Raw genomic sequence first — 15,973 nt, forward strand, 5'->3', positions numbered from 1 at the left:
AGCCGATGCAATGCCTGGCCAGTCAAATGGTGCAGTGTGACGTGCATCCCATGATGTATGTAGCTCTACCCAGTACTCATGGCTGGACCCCCCACAACCCCTCCGGATTTCGCTGCCAAAATGTGCGCCGCCATGTCGTTTGGAGATGCCATGTGCTGTTTTCCTCTGGTCTGGTTGGCGGCGGCAAGGCAAGGCAAGGCAAAGTGCACCATTACAACACTAAAAGCGCCAGCAGCAAAGTCAGTCAGACACAGCAGATTGAAAAGAGAAAGTGTGGAGCCAGTGCATGAGCCCACAACTGCTGCCCGTGGCCCCACTCCCAAACCCCGCTAGAAGTTGAACTTTAAAGAGACTTTGAAGGGGGCATGCCACAGTCGCAAACAGAAGCACTCAGCCGGCAGTCGCACACACTCCAGGAGCCAATCACAGCCAGCCAATCTAGGTGAGGAACAAACACTGTCTCTCACACTGCACAGTTCTCTCATCTCATCCCTGCTTCATGTACGTTAACCCCAATAGGCCACTGCAATTATTCCAATTAGTTTACACTAGAAGAATGTTATATTTTAGAGACTGAGGCCAAAATGCGGGGTTACAATGTTCCACACTGAATTAATGTTATATGCAAGTGCAAGAATGATCTGTGGTGATAAGCAGCTGCTCCAGTCTAACAGCGACATGTCAGCATCCACTGAAATATGATATGGTGCTGCTCGATTTTAACGCAATCACCGCAGAATTTTTGCATGCAACCAGACAGAAACAGAATTAAGTCTTGGTGAGTGTAGTGGGGAATAGTCACTTCTATTATGGCGCTATGAAGGCTCAAGCCTGCATCTGCAAGCACTGTCAATATGCACATTGTTTTAAAATGGTATTGCATGCATTATAAGCTAGGCTGGCATAAAACGTGCAGACAGTTAGTGCTCCTTGTACAACAATTGCAACTGCTCCTTTGATTTCAAGGGTTTTTCAGTAGTTTCAAGGTGTTTTGGGAATTTTTCATTGCTCAATAGGGTGTACATTCTGGTAGTTATCCATTCCCATGCACGTCATTGTTTGGTTTTACTTGCAAGAAAGTGGCACTTTAAGTGTCACACATTTGGTAGTTGAATGTCACTCATAAATGGACTGAAACAATCGATATGTTACACATAAGCAACCTTAACTCTTGGCAGCTATGAGAGGAAGCAGGTGCGGCACACTACATACAGTACAAAAACAGGGTTTGCAGCCCTGCTCACCTGGAACAGAATGCACTAGTCTCTGCTGCTGGCTGTACATATTACTTCCTTTAGCTCAGTAACAGGGACAGGAGGTGATGGGACTCTATTCTGAAATGTGTTTCATGATTACGTTTTGCTTGTACGCAAAATTAATTCATTAGGAAATGTTCTGCAGTCTAGTGCATGAAGAAAAGTAACTGGAGCTATAAAAGTAAAACAGAAGGATACTCTAGGAAAAAACAGTAAACACGCTTTTTCTTTTTTTCTAACTTCAGGGATGAAATAAAAACGCAAAAGCAGCAAAATATTTAATTTGCTAAACCATGCAACAAAAAGCATGAAGTCATGGTTCTCAGGTACCTTTCCGGATCTGTTGCTTCTCTTTATAACGTGGACAGGTGCATTCGATACAAAATTGTAACAACCGAAGAAACCGCTGACATTGGGGGGTGGGTCACATAAATACCATCCAAGAGTAATGACTCCATTTCCTCCTCGTTAGTCTACCTCGCCACATGACTTACATAGTGAGCTTCAGCTCCACGACAGAACCCTCCAAAGTAAAAAAAAGCCTCCCACCCCCTCCCAACATGGCCGACCAGTCACACCTGACCTCTATAAGAGGCGGGCCGGCCCAACCAACAGCCTGTTTTTTTTGTTCTGCGCGATTCTCTCCAGAGGCGCTGTACAGGTAAGATGGGCCTGCTTTAGCTGGTCCATGGGTTTTGGGGTTGAGGATCCTGCTTTAGCGGTCCCTCGTGCCTGGAACTTATATCCCCCCCCCTCTTCCTTCCCCCGATCCTGTGGGGCCGGTTAGGTGCTGCTATAGCGTGCCAGGGGTTTACAGGGGGGGTAGGGGGGGCGGCTGGGGATGTGGGGTGTTTGTGCATTCCCGTGTCTCCCCCGGTCTTTACTGAAGGGCCCTTGCCCGTATGTGGGCTTTAGGGTCCGGCGCTGGGGGTTCTCCTGTGTGTATGCTGGGGCCCCGGTTGCTTTTAAAACGCCTGGCGTGGGTCCTTGGGACTCGCGCTGTCTTGCACTGCACGCCCCTGTCTGCCGCGTTGGTGCAGCGTGTTTCCTTTTTTGCACTCGTCTGTGGCGTGGGCTCGGTGTGCGCGTCGCATGTGTGTGGCCCCGGGGTCTTTCCCTGGTTTCTCTACCTTTGCTGACATCTCCAGGTGTCCCTGTTCACTGTGATTGCCTGCGCACGCATTTTCGAGCCTCGCCTGACAGGGCTGCTTATGAGGCGGTTCTTGCACTGCGCCATGCCGAGGTTGTGTGCCTCGGAGTTATGAGGGCTCCTGCTGGGGAGTCTTGGCTTCTTAAGTAATGCGGCTCCTATCTACTGACAGCGGGGGCGGGCTCGGTCCTACCTCGTTTGTCTGCGGGTCCTCGGGGGCTCTGCTGACCGGGTCCGGGTGTTCTTTTCTGCGGTCTGGGCCTCGGTCCACGGCGCTGGTCGCTGCCGCCTCCGAACGGGATTTTCTTTGGCTTCCCTAGGACCCGCGGCTGGTTGCCGCGCTGGGGTTGGCTCCGGGCGCCTCCCGCCTCTTGGGGGCGGGGTTTTGTTTCCGCCAGGTGCGGCCTGTGTATGCCTTCGTCGGCCACGGCTGAAGAGTGCACTAGCAGGCGGGAGGTCGCTGCATGCCCACGGAGCTGTGCAGACGCCCATAGGGTCCAGGGGTTCGCCTCCCGGTGTGTGATGGAATTAACGTCTCCAGACATTTATTCATCCTCCGACCACCACAGCTCTTAGAAGACGTCCTCAGGCAGCTCTGCTAATGCACGGCTAGGTTCCCCTGCTGGCGCGGCTGTTTGGTTTCATGCCTTTTCACTGCAGCCACAGTTTTGATGTGCGCTCCAGGGGCGTGATCAGTTCTTGCGCGAACAGGCGTGGGTTCGGATCCCACTTCTGAAGTTCCGTTCCAGCGTCCTGGGGGCCCGTGTTTCTTCCGGTGGGGAGGTGTGCTGTGTAATCGGAACTTGGCACACCCTGAGCCGTCAGGATGGCCGTGTGTTCTAGGGCGCCGGACTCAAGTGAGTTTGTTCTTCTGTGATGCTGAGCCTTCTGGTCCCCTCATGGTGGCGTGGGTCCTGGTCCCTCTTCTGTCGCCGTCGGCAGGGTCTCCCTTTTCCTGCTCTGTCCCTACTGGATGCCCTTGCGCGGCGGGTTGCCCTGCCCCGTCCTCGCCTCGCCTCCCTCTCGATGGCCCCGTTCCGTCGGAGGTGGATTGTGTGTTTCACGCCTGTCTAGGTTGGCTTGCATTTCCCTCCTCCGGCGGCGGTGGTTGTTCCCGGGGTTTCTCTGGGTGCGTTCTCTACGCATGTCTCCGGACTCCCTTCCTCTGCTTGCGTCCGTTGTGTTGGGCGTTGTGGGGGTATGGTACGTCGCCTTTTCCCACTCTGGATGCGGCTTCGGCCGCTGTGGGGCCACGATGCTGGATCGGACGTCTGGTCTGGCTGCGTCCATGTCGACGGTGGCGGCCAGGGGTGCTTTGCTCTGGTGAATTCAGTGTTTTCTGCGGGTGGCCTATTTTGGCTGTCTCCTGTCCTTTCGTTTGGGGCCCGCTCCCCTGGGCTCGACGTCCCGCCCTTGCATGGGTGGTGTCCTACGGCCATACCACCCTGATAGCAGGGTGTCGGTCTTCACGAGGTGCGTTCATGATATTCCCGGTCTCGTCCTGGCGCTGCCGCTCCCTTTTCGCCACTAGATCCTGGCTTTCGGCCGTCTCCCTCCGGGGGGTTCCCTGTGGGGGGGTGTCTCCCCCGTTTCGTCCCGGCTTGGGACGTGTCTGTTTCGGGTCTTGGGCTTTTCGGAGCTGCGGCCATACCACCCTGAAAGCACCTGTTCTCGTCTGATCTCAGAAGTTAAGAAGGGTCGGGCCTGGTTAGTACCTGGTTGGGAGAGCGCCTGGGTATACCAGGTGCTGTAGGCATGCTGGCCGGTGTGCAGGGACATCTGCTCCTTCCTTTGTCTGCTCTGGAGGGTTTCTGGGATGTTTTCGGCCGATGTATCCCGCCATTCCGCGCTTTTGTGTTCGGTTTGGCTCTCAGCGGCTTTGCTGCTTTTTCTGGTCTCCTTCCTTCCGTGTCCCATGGGTTGGTCTGAGTGGCCGGATGTTTTTTTCCGGTTCTGCGATTGGTGGTTTCCACTCTCAGTTACGGGTGCTTCCGTTGGGCTTGCCTTCGGGCCCGTGGGTGTGGGCTGTGCTCCTGGCCTGCCTGGTGGGTCTTCTTCGCCGGGAGTGGGTCTTGGTTTTCCTTGTCTGGTCGTGTGATACGTCTCGGCCTCTTCTTTTTCGTGGCTGAGGCTTCGCGTCAGACGGTGTCTCCCCTCCCTCGACTCCCTGCTCTATGTACGGTGGTCCCTTCTGTGCCCGTCTCGGGCCTGTCCTCCTTCGTGGGTCGTGTGCCTGGGCCCGGTCCTCCCCTCTGCTTTGTTCGGTGTGGGGTTGGCTGGTTGGTGAGGCCTGCGGCCGTCCCTCCCTGTTAGCACCTGATCTCGTCTGCTCTCGGAAGTTATGCAGGGTCGGGCCTGGTTACTACCTACATGGGGTCTCGCCTCCCCGGGGGTCTTGCCTCCTTGGTTTCCCCATCCTGGGTGGTCACGTCCGTTGCCTCCTCGGCTGGGGGGGGTGGCCTTGGGCGCTGGGTTGATTCCGGGTTGTTGGGTTCGCCTGCCAGCACCCTGCTCCTCGATCTGTCGGGAGTTGTAGCAGTCCTCCTGGCCTGCCGTCATTTTGCACCTTCGCTACGGGGTCACCATGTCTTGGTACGGACAGACAACTAGGTGGTGAGGTGCTATGTCAACCGTCGGGGGTGCAGGGTTCGCTCCCTTTGGTTGCTGACTCAGGAGTTGTTGTCGTGGGCAGAGGCGTCGGTCCCGTCTCTTCGAGCTGTCTATCTCCCAGGGTCCGACAATGTGGAGGCGGATCGACTGAGTCGGATTCGTTGCCTTGTCTCTCCCTGACCCCGGTGGTATTTCGGCGCCTGGTGTCTCACTTAGGTCTGCCTCTGGTGGATCTGTTGGCGGACGGGGACTCGGCCCTCCTACCCGGGTTCTGCTCTCTCCCCCCGGTTCCGGGGGTGTGGCGTGTGGATGCTCTGTCATTCGCCTGGCCATCCGGTCTGCTGTACGCATTTCCCCCGTTCCCCCTGATTCCCCGGGTCCTCTGCTAGATTCGCTTGGACGGAGCCAGGGGGCTTCTGGTGGTTCCCGGCTGGGTCCGCCGCCCCTGGTGCCTTCTCCTTTGCGGGCTGGCGGTTCAGGCCTACTGACCAATCCCGGATCTGCCCTTTCCGTTGAAGGGCCCCCTGCTCCCGGAGTCGGTGTTGCACCGGCTCCATCTGCAGGCCTGGCTCTTGGGCGGGTGACGCTGCTTGCTCGGGGTTGTTCTTCTGGGTTTGTGGATTTGCTGCAAGGCTCCCGCAGGTCTTCCACCTTATCTTCCTATGCCCGGCACTGGGCTTCTTTCTCGCGTTGGTGCGGTTTGCTGGGTGCTGACCCCACCTCCGTGGATCCCTTGCGGGTCTTGGATTTCCTGGCTGAGGGGTTTTCCTTGGGCTTGGCCCCTTCTTCCCTGAGGGCCCAGTGGGCGGCCTTGCGGGCTTTCCGCAGTCTGGATTTCGACGGGCGGGATTCCCTGGTGGCTCGTTTGCTCCGGAGTTGTTTTCTCCGTCGCCCTCGGACGCTCTGCCTGTCTCCCCCTTGGGTTCTCCCTCTCGTTCTACGTGCACTTCGGGGTCCTCCCTTTGAACCCCTGGCCTTGGTGGCTTTGCGGTGCCTCACCTTTAAGGTGGTTTTCCTGGTGGCAGTGGTGTCTGCTGGGCGAATGGGCGAGCTGGGGTCGTTCCTCCGCTCCCCTCCCTTCTTGCGGGTTTTGCCGGACGGGTTGCTTCTCCGTCATGACCCCCGTTTCCTTCCCAAGGTTCCTTCCCTGGTGAACCGGGCTCGGGAGGTGTCTTTGCCTTCTTTCCCTCCCGACACGGATCCTTCCTTGTCCTTGCTGGATGTCCGGCGTGCAGTTTTAGTTTATCTTGAGCGCACGTCTTCCCTTTCCCGGTGTGATAGCCTGTTCGTGACTTTCGGTCCAGTTCATTTGGGCCACATGCCCTCTCTTTCCACCTTGAGTCGCTGGCTTAAACAGGCTATCATCCTTTCCTATGCTTCACTGGGTTCGATGGTTCCGGCGGGGGTCCAGGGTCGGTCCACGTGGAGTGTATCTGTGTCCTGGGCCTCCTTCAAGGGTGTCTCCACTGAGGAGATTTGTCGAGCGGCGATGTGGTCGTCTCCCCACATGTTCATGGAACACTATTGCGTTGTCTTGGGTGGTTCTGTCCCTGGGGACTTCGCTGGGGCCGTTCTGAGTGCGGGAGCTGTAGCTCCTTGATGGCCTTTTCTTTATGTCTTGAATCAGGTTTGCTGTATTTCCTGTTTTCTTTGCATTGTACTGAATAAACCTTGTGTTGGTTTATCTGCATCACCGTGTGGTGTTGTTCTTATGGTGGTCCATGAAGTCTTTTTGGCTTGGGTATTTGCTCACTATGTAAGTCATGTGGCGAGGAAGACTAACGAGGAGGTAATGCCCCGGTTACTTACCGGTAATCTTCATTACTCCGAGTATAGTCTTCCTCGCCACATGAATTCCCTCCCCCCTCCCTGTCTGGCTATCGGCTTCATTGTTTGCTTGGTAGTTCAGGCTGTTGGTTGGGCCGGCCCGCCTCTTATAGAGGTCAGGTGTGACTGGTCGGCCATGTTGGGAGGGGGTGGGAGGCTTTTTTTTACTTTGGAGGGTTCTGTCGTGGAGCTGAAGCTCACTATGTAAGTCATGTGGCGAGGAAGACTATACTCGGAGTAATGAAGATTACCGGTAAGTAACCGGGGCATCAGTCGCTTTCCAGCTAGCCTAAGAGCAGTGTATTACAGGAAATATGCTGTATTTGACAGACGTGTTTTACAGGAGAGGGTTGCTGTGCAGCTGAGAGGTATTTTAGATGGTGCTTTACAGGACAGATATACTTTGCAGGACATATGTTTTCATTGACTCAGGTCCATTACAGGAGGGTGGCTCTCGACCAGAGAGCGTTGTTTTCAAAAGACTGGTGCATAAAACAAGTGCATTACCAATGAGAGGTGTTTTACGCGAGGGAGGTGCTTTACATAAGAGGGGTTGTTCCCAGGAAAGATGCTTCACGGGATATGTGATTTACTGTAGCTATCCTTTACAGGAATATTATGCCACATAGTAGTACAGTGCAGGCGAGGAGAGGGAGGCTTTGCTAGAGGGACATTTGATGTTCGATTATGATCCTGGAAAATAGACGGCCAGGCTAAAAACTGTGGCTATTGTATACATTCCACCAGAAGACAAGTTTCAGCGGTTGAAAAAAAACTAGAGAAATGTTGGGGATGAAGATGCGTTAGTTGAGATGGACAAGTGTAGGGCAGAGCAAATTGCAATACCTGTGAGTGGGTCTACAATGCCAACCCACAGGAGCAGGACCAGTACACTCTCCTTTTAGATGTGCTGCAACAATGCAGGTACTCTCCCTTTCAAATTAAAGAAGTGCAGATACTCAGTACAGGACAGCACCTGCCCATTTAAAGCACTGAGCAAAGTGAATGAGGGTGAGGAGACAGATGAGTATTTGGTGTACATTTCTAGAGGAGTGGAAAGGATGTCTGTGGGGTTGCAAAATCAATGATGATATGGAGATACAAATCTTTTTTGATGCTGAAGGTACTGTGTGTTTCCCCAGTTTAGAATTATGCACAGAAGTGGCCAAATAGTGTGAAAAGACATCATGGATTTCCGTGTACCCATGCAGAGGAGTTGTGGCCTAGAGATTTTAACTGGGTAGCTCCTCTGGCAAGGGTTAAGACTGCTTTGCATGTGACTGCACCTTTTCTGTAATAGCAGAGATTACCTAAAAAGTGATGGAATTGGATGTAGGTCATTGGACTTCCCAGCGTTTAAGATGTGTCTACTAAAACATTTCCAACCATAACATTTTAGTATCTCTGACTTTAAGGTCTGAGTACAAATGGATTGGAATTATGAGTTGAGTGGACCAATAATTATCTGATGAGTGGAAGTCTACAGCCCCAGTTAAATTTCAGCAGGTCAAACCTGCTGGAATTTAACTGGGGAATAAAGGCCTGCTAACTACTGGGATCTCCGATAAATTCTGTTGTTTTTTTTGTCGAGTGTGATAGGTACAATTACTCCTAGGGCAATTGTAATTAGGTCCTAAGCCAGTCTGGGCTATCTGTGCACCATTTTGAAGACCGGGGGCATACCTTGCTAGTCCCATTGTAGGGACCACCGACGCAGAATCGCTCCCCTCCGCCGCCGCAAAAGCCACACCAGCAGCCGCAGCAGGAGGGGCGCGCTCACTACGGGACTCTATTTCCCAGGAGCCCTAGCGGCGGAGCACGCCGCCACACCTCAGTCCTGCGCCAGGAGGCGCTACAAGAGAAGGCCAGCCCCGGTGGAGCGGGGGAACCATTTTGAAGACCGGGGGCATGACTTGCTAGTCCCATTGAAGGGACCACCGACGCAGAATCGCTCCCCTCCGCCGCCGCAAAAGCCACACCAGCGGCCGCAGCGGGAGGGGCGCGCTTGCTACGGGACTCTATTTCCAAGGAGCCCTAGCGGCGGGGCACGCCGCCACACCAGAGTCCTGCGCCAGCAGGCGCTACAAAAGAAGGCCAGCCCCCGCGTCGCGGGATCGCGCGTGGGTCGGCGCCGGGAGAAGCCCGGGACAAGGGCAGGACCATCTGAGGCCATCATAGGCCAGAGGGGGCCGGGTCGGGGCACCCCCCTTGGTACTGAACCAAGAAATGAAGAAAACTGACTAAAGGTACAGATACCCATTGACTATTCCTGGTTTTTTGCAGGTCCTTCTTAACAGTCATCATAGTCCGGTAGCTGATACTGATTCAGTGTTCACTATTATAAGCTATCACGCTATGACTTGCAAGGGGGGCACTAGAAAACTTTCCTCCCAGAGTGACTTGCTTAGGGGAACAATGGACTATCATATTAACCTCTTCGCCGCTAATGACAAGGGTAACTCGTCATGGACTTTCCATTGATTTCAATGGAAATTACATTGAAGCTGTAAAATAGCCTTAGCAGTAAAGGGGTTAAGAGTGCAATACTGCCCATTGCAAGCGAATTAGAGAGAATAGAACGATCCCCAGCTATGGATAGTTCTCTCAGTATGGGTTCTCCTCCACAGACTGCTGATACAGCCCCAGCTATATCATTACTGGAAGAATTAAATAAAATGTGTAAATCCTCGTACGCCCCTGTGGAATTAGGAAATGTGCAAACTACCGCTCCTATCTCCCCTATAGCAACGACTAGTCCTGGGTCCAGTTGTTCATCTCAACTAACTCAAATTCTACAGGGTACTCCCCTCATAACACGACCAATAGCAAATTCATTATCCGCAGTTTCCACCCAGGTGCTCTCTGCCAAAAGGAAGAGAGATGGGGTCAAACAAACGGGTAGTCAGGTCAAGCAACAAAAACTAAACCCAAATCCCCCACTACCCAATACTCCTACAACTGCCACATCGAAAGCATCTACCCAGGCTTCCTTACTGGCCTCGCTCGAACATATGATGAAGTCAATTATATCCCCGTTGATTGACAAAATGACTAGTTTAGGGGATAGGCTCACGGGTGTCGAGGAAGCAATAAAGGCTAATTCGTTACTTATAAAAACTATGGGAGGACCTGCACAATTACAGCGTCCAGCCCCCACAGAAACGCCTAATACGACCATACAAAGCAAGACCACCCGTAACCAACTTGTTACCCCACATACGAAAACCTTAAACATCTCGAAAGCCGCCACAACCTTACAGAGTTCTCACTCTAGAGCTGGGCCGAATAAAGAAACGTCATTTCAAAAAAGAATAGCGGCTAATTATGACAATATGCCACATAAAACCAACCATCTACATTTGCCACCAGAGGCCGCTCCTATTGTGTGCGTCCTCTCAGGAATTCCAGAACTCCCAAAGGGGAAACACGAAAGGCATCAGGACCTAAGAAACAAGGTAGTGTTCTGGCTTACCAAAAATAGACCTCTGCCCCCCAATGTAGATGGCACTATACTAAGCATTAGAAGGGTGGGCTGGCTAGGACCTCTCCCAAAAGATATTGTGAGCGATTTGGTACTTGTAAAATTTAGTAATAAATATGTCGTCCCATACCTCCAATCTTGGCAGCCACAAATAGGTGATGGACCTATATCTATCTGGAGTCTAAGTGAAGTCTACCCTAGAACATTATATGTCCCGTCGCAACGCCAAAAAGCACAGAGCAACTACCGGATGGGCAGAAGTCGTCTTGTACCGAGTGGTCTCTTCACCTCCACGTTCAATTAATTTGATCTTCTTTCCTGCTGCTCATTGATTAGCTGATTTATTCTATTAATTTAATCTTTTCTTAACAGATGTTACCTTTTATGAAATGAAATGTATTGATGTATTGGTGTATATTTATGTACTGTTGTTGCTTTTATGATTTTTTATACTGAAATCGAATAAAGCGAATCCAAAAAAAAATCTGTGCAAATAGACGTGAGCTGCACCTCAGAGCTGAAATCCAATATACCTGAAAAGCATCTGTGCATACTTCCTTATGCAGATGCATAAGGCAGACACAGAGAGCCTCAGCTCGTCTGGGAACCGCCCATTCTGCCTAAAGCCTGAATATTTGTGAGGTATGGGAGACTCAGAGGCCCCTTCAAGATCTGCAGGGGCCTCTTCATTTTGCGTTACGCCACTGTCCCTATGGCCATGATCTTGTGATGTGGCTATAAGGTTTCTAAACTCAGTGAGCGTAGCTACTCATAGGTGTCTTGGCTAATTGGAAAACGGAGAAAAATCTCCACTGCCAGAACTTCTAAATGGGCGGATGGCACTTGGGCTGAGTCAGTCTAATGTAATGCAGTGTCTGACATGTGATTGACTCTGTCCCATCTCTACCGTCCTTTCAGTGAAACCAGAGTTTTGAAAGTGCCCTAATTTCCAAAAATAACAGTTCATGGAGGCCTCAGCAAAAGCGTCCGAAAAACCAGCCATCCTCACCTCTCTGAGGTCACCACCAACCCTCCCCCAACTCAGCTCTTGCTTCGCGAGCACCAGAGACATCCTCTCTCTCTCGAGTTCCTCTTTATGAGCGAACAGTAGAGAGAGTGAGTCGCAAGTTCCTCTTAGGCACATCCTCAGAGGCGTGGTGTTCGCCACTCCGCGGCAATACTGTCCCCCTCCAGCCCCAGGCCCCCGCCGCCGTGCTTGGGGGTTTCTCTCTTTCTTTTTTTAATCTCGCTTCTTTGCATGCTGAACTTCGAGCAACAAACCGCGGCCCTCTGAGCCACGCCCACCAGCAGCCACGGGCGGTGTGAGGGAGAGGCGTCGGGCAGCACTTCTGTGGCTTCCAGGGCATTGTAGCGTCGTCGGCCGGTGTCGAGGATGAATCGGAGGGACAGCAAGAGGTGAGCGCTCTAGACTTGTCTGCAGTGCGTGGAGGCGGGCGCGCGGCTGCTGAGGAGTGAAACAGCTGAGGCTTGATTGGTGGCGCTCAGAGTCACCCTCTGTGGTACAGTGCTGGTCCACGGGCCGCTGGCCGCGGGTCTGACTCGGGCTGTGACCAAGACGGCAGCTGCAGGGTGACGAAGCAAACGGCGCTCAAAGACGCGTCATTGCGTCCTGTAGTTGTCTCTTCTTGACCCTCGACAGAACATAGGAGTCTGACTAGGGGCATACAGTGGGACCATGGGTCAACTCTGACACCGTTAGGGTCAAGCAGTTTGTGATGTCACTTCCACAGCTGCGGGTCAGCACCAAGCGTAGTCTGAGATAGGTCATGACTGCGTTGTATCGCTACAACCATGGGTCCCAATTGTGAGGAGAGTTTCAAGAGCATCTTTTGACCCCCTCAGGTTGTCCTTTGAGGTCTGTTCTGGTCTAACAGCTGGAGGTTGATCGACTTCAGCAGGTTATTTGTGGGAGAGGTTCTTTGCTGCCTATGTCCTCTGAGAGGAAGTGCTGGCCCATTGGCTGTTGTTTGGTTTTAGGTGTTGGGCAGTGCAGGCCCAGGTAGTTAACGGGTACCTGGAATTGGTTAGTTCTATAGGACATACTTTGGACCTGCGAACTCTGCATCGAAGTAAAACCCCTTCTATTCAAACAGCACTAGCTGTGCAATACTGGGGCTGGTGGCTAAGGGCAGGCTTGTGTCAGTTGTTGGGATATGTGCTTGACATTCAGGTCGCAGGTTCAAATCCTCTTGGGTCTAATCAGCATTTCATCCTTCTGAGGTCTATCAAATGAGTACTATATATTATTTTAGCGCTAAGACACACTTCTGGGTGAATATGCGCTTTACAAATATATATGTTACGGTACATCAGGAACTTAGGACCTGTCTGCCTCCTGTAAACAATCTTGAATATCCATGGGTCCACAAGTGCTGTTCACTTCGCCAGACGGGTTTGTACCATGCAAATACCACTAAATGCAGATATACATCATAATATGCAGCAGAAATTGTTTCCTGGATCTCCGAGTTGTGTCACATGATGCTATTTTGTGTTCTGTTTGCACAACAGTGCAGTGCTGTAAGTCTGGTAAGACCTGGTTTTGCAGTTCGGGCTGAACTGTTCCCATGAGGAGCAGGGTTATGATTTGGTTTGCATATGGCTGGGTCTGAACTGGGGTGGCAAAGTGAGCTAAAGAGCGATGATGGATTCAACCCAGATCTGTGACTGGGGTGAGTGTCTGAAAAGTTTCAGCGCTCTGTCCATCATCTCCTTGTGTTTACTTTGTTCGCCTTAAGTTGACAGGGTATGCTCAGACGTGGGCCCCTTGCTCACTTTGCCACTGGATGGAAGCTAGCCTGGCTGATGAGGGGTGTTACCCAGAAACCCGTCCCAGGATGCTTTTTAGGTCTCGCCTGTCGATGTGCATGCGCATCGAGCAAGCAAGACTATGGGGGCTTATCCACTCTTTATCCAACTTGCAAGGAATCGTGGCGATTCCTTGCAGTGCCTGTGACTTTTAAGCTCAATGCGCATGCGCATTGAGCTTAAAAGCGCGTGCACATCAGTTCCCTCAGCCGCACTCCAGGCCCCTGCTGCTTTCACACCCCCTCCCCGCTCCGCCCCCTCCCCTGCCCGCCGTCTGTTTGCCGTCTGTTCCCTCAGCCGTCTGTACCCTGCTGCTTAACACCCTCTCCCCCGCTCCGCCCCCTCCCCGCCATGTCGCATTTCTCCTCCCCCCTCCCCACAGCAATGCCCTCCTAACAACACACAGTGCTCCCTGATGCAATGTACTTATCTTTACTGAACACTGAGCAATTTCTCCTTTCTAATGCCAAGTGGGCCACGCCCCTTGAATTCCGTCTCTTTCCCCCACAACCTGTGAGCCGTGTTTGTGAATCCACAACCTTCCCTTTGAAGGCACGCCCTCTATAACATCTCCACACGTGTGTTGCTGGTTGCTGTAACGCAATAACACTCAGTCATCCTCGTGTCGTATGTTCTTTGGCTGGCACAACGAGAGCATCGGAAGCAAACAGAAACCGTTGGCAGCGTACCTTCCCCTTCTTCAGAAATAAGTGTTTTGCTTAAAAGTACTTCACAGCGTTACAACGCAGGTTTTCAGCACCACCGACAGCATTTCTTACTCCATGTCTCGTGCTTGGAATGTGGGGCACGTGCTTCTGGCGTCTACGGGCCTCTCACTGAGTTCACATGATATCATTTTAAATCGCACCGTTTAGTTTGGTTTGGGTATCATGATTCACGAAGAAGATTGTTTACACGGAATTTAGCAAGCCTGGTGTTCCTTTTATGGAGAACATCGGATTAAGCAAAATACAATGAACTTGTTTGTTCTGTTCGTTTGTCATGATGCTTTGATTACTTAACACCATTATCAAGTTTAGAGACTAATTAACTAGCAAAAAAGAAATCAGACCAAGGAAACTAGTTTATTGTAATCTCCAATTCAAATTGTGTATTCTAGGAAATAGTTTAGAGATATGGCATTATTATCTTGAACGATTTGGATTTTTTGAAACCATATATTTGTTTCAGCCTCACTCACCCTCAACCCCTCACCCTCACTCACCCTCAACCCCTCACCCTCACTCACCCTCAACCCCTCACCCTCACTCACCCTCACTCACCCTCAACCCCTCACCCTCAACCCCTCACCCTCACTCACCCTCACCCTCACCCTCACCCTCACTCACCCTCAACCCCTCACCCTCACTCACCCTCAACCCCTCACCCTCACTCACCCTCACTCACCCTCAACCCCTCACCCTCACTCACCCTCACCCTCACTCACCCTCACTCACCCTCACTCACCCTCACCCTCACTCACCCTCACCCTCACTCACCCTCAACCCCTCACCCTCACTCACCCTCACTCACCCTCACCCTCACTCACCCTCAACCCCTCACCCTCACTCACCCTCAACCCCTCACCCTCACCCTCACTCACCCTCAACCCCTCACTCTCACTCATCCTCACTCACCCTCAACCCCGCACCCTCACCCTCACTCACCCTCACCCACCCTCAACCCCTCACCCTCACCCTCACTCACCCTCAACCCCTCACCCTCACTCACCCTCACCCTCACTCACCCTCAACCCCTCACCCTCACTCACCCTCAACCCCTCACCCTCACCCTCACTCACCCTCACTCACACTCACCCTCACCCTCACCCTCACTCACCCTCACCCTCACTCACCCTCACTCACCCTCACTCACCCTCACCCTCACTCACCCTCACCCACCCTCAACACCTCATCCTCACTCACCCTCACCCTCACTCACCCTCAACCCCTCACCCTCACTCACCCTCAACCCCTCACCCTCACTCACCCTCACCCTCACCCACCCTCACCCTCACTCACCCTCAACCCCTCACCCTCACTCACCCTCACTCACCCTCAATCACCCTCACTCACCCTTACTCACCCTCACTCACCCTCACCCACCCTCACTCACCCTCAACCCCTCACCCACCCTCACTCACCCTCAACCCCTCACCCTCACTCACCCTCAACCCCTCACTCACCCTCACTCACCCTCACCCTCACTCACCCTCACTCAGCGCAACCACAGCATCTTCACTAAATATATTTAATAAACTTTAAGCTATTGGCAATATAAAATAAAATCAATTTTATTTACGTATTAATTATTAATTGTTTTTTAAAGCCATTGATTTTTTTTATATCAATACATATAAGTCACATATAAGTCCCGTTAATACAAAACATGTTGCTTTACAAATGCTAGAGGTGTCACATTTACAAAAATTATAACTATTGGCTTTGTAAAGAAGAAAGCTATTAATTTAGCTATTTAGAAAAAACAACACATAAATAAAAAACAAAAAAATAAATAACACCTATAGCTCAAACTTTACTACTGCGAGACCTATTGCATTTCCAATGCTTGTTTCAGATTCAAGCTTGCCTGGCTGATGAGGGGTGTTACCCAGAAACCCATCCCAGGATGCTTGTTTCTGGTCCAGGGAAGACCTTGCTTGGCAGTTCAGGAATTGTTCTCATGAGGAACTGAGGTGGCGAAGTGATCTTAAGAACGTTGATGGATTCAACCCAGATCTGTGACTGGGGGTGAGTGTCTGAAAGTTTCAGCGATTCGTCAATCATCTCCTTGTGATTGCTAAGGCTCTCCCAGCAGAAA

General features: G+C 52.0%; 1 protein-coding gene and 1 pseudogene across 1 annotated transcript in view; both read left to right on the forward strand.

The window, feature by feature from the left end:
- The first annotated feature begins 4,043 nt into the window (after positions 1-4,043).
- On the forward strand, positions 4,044-4,162 carry LOC147692463 (5S ribosomal RNA; annotated as a pseudogene).
- A 7,428-nt stretch (positions 4,163-11,590) lies between these two features.
- LOC147692464 (RAS guanyl-releasing protein 4-like) overlaps positions 11,591-15,973 on the forward strand; it is a 516,206-nt gene continuing 511,823 nt past the window's right edge. Inside the window, exon 1 of the mRNA XM_086938673.1 lies at positions 11,591-11,740. Within this exon, the coding sequence (XP_086794799.1) occupies positions 11,718-11,740 (23 nt within the window). The 5' untranslated portion in view covers positions 11,591-11,717. The remainder of the gene's footprint in view (positions 11,741-15,973) is intronic.

Source organism: Lissotriton vulgaris, chromosome 9, assembly GCF_964263255.1.
Source record: "Lissotriton vulgaris chromosome 9, aLisVul1.2, whole genome shotgun sequence".
Lineage (NCBI taxonomy): Eukaryota > Metazoa > Chordata > Amphibia > Caudata > Salamandridae > Lissotriton > Lissotriton vulgaris.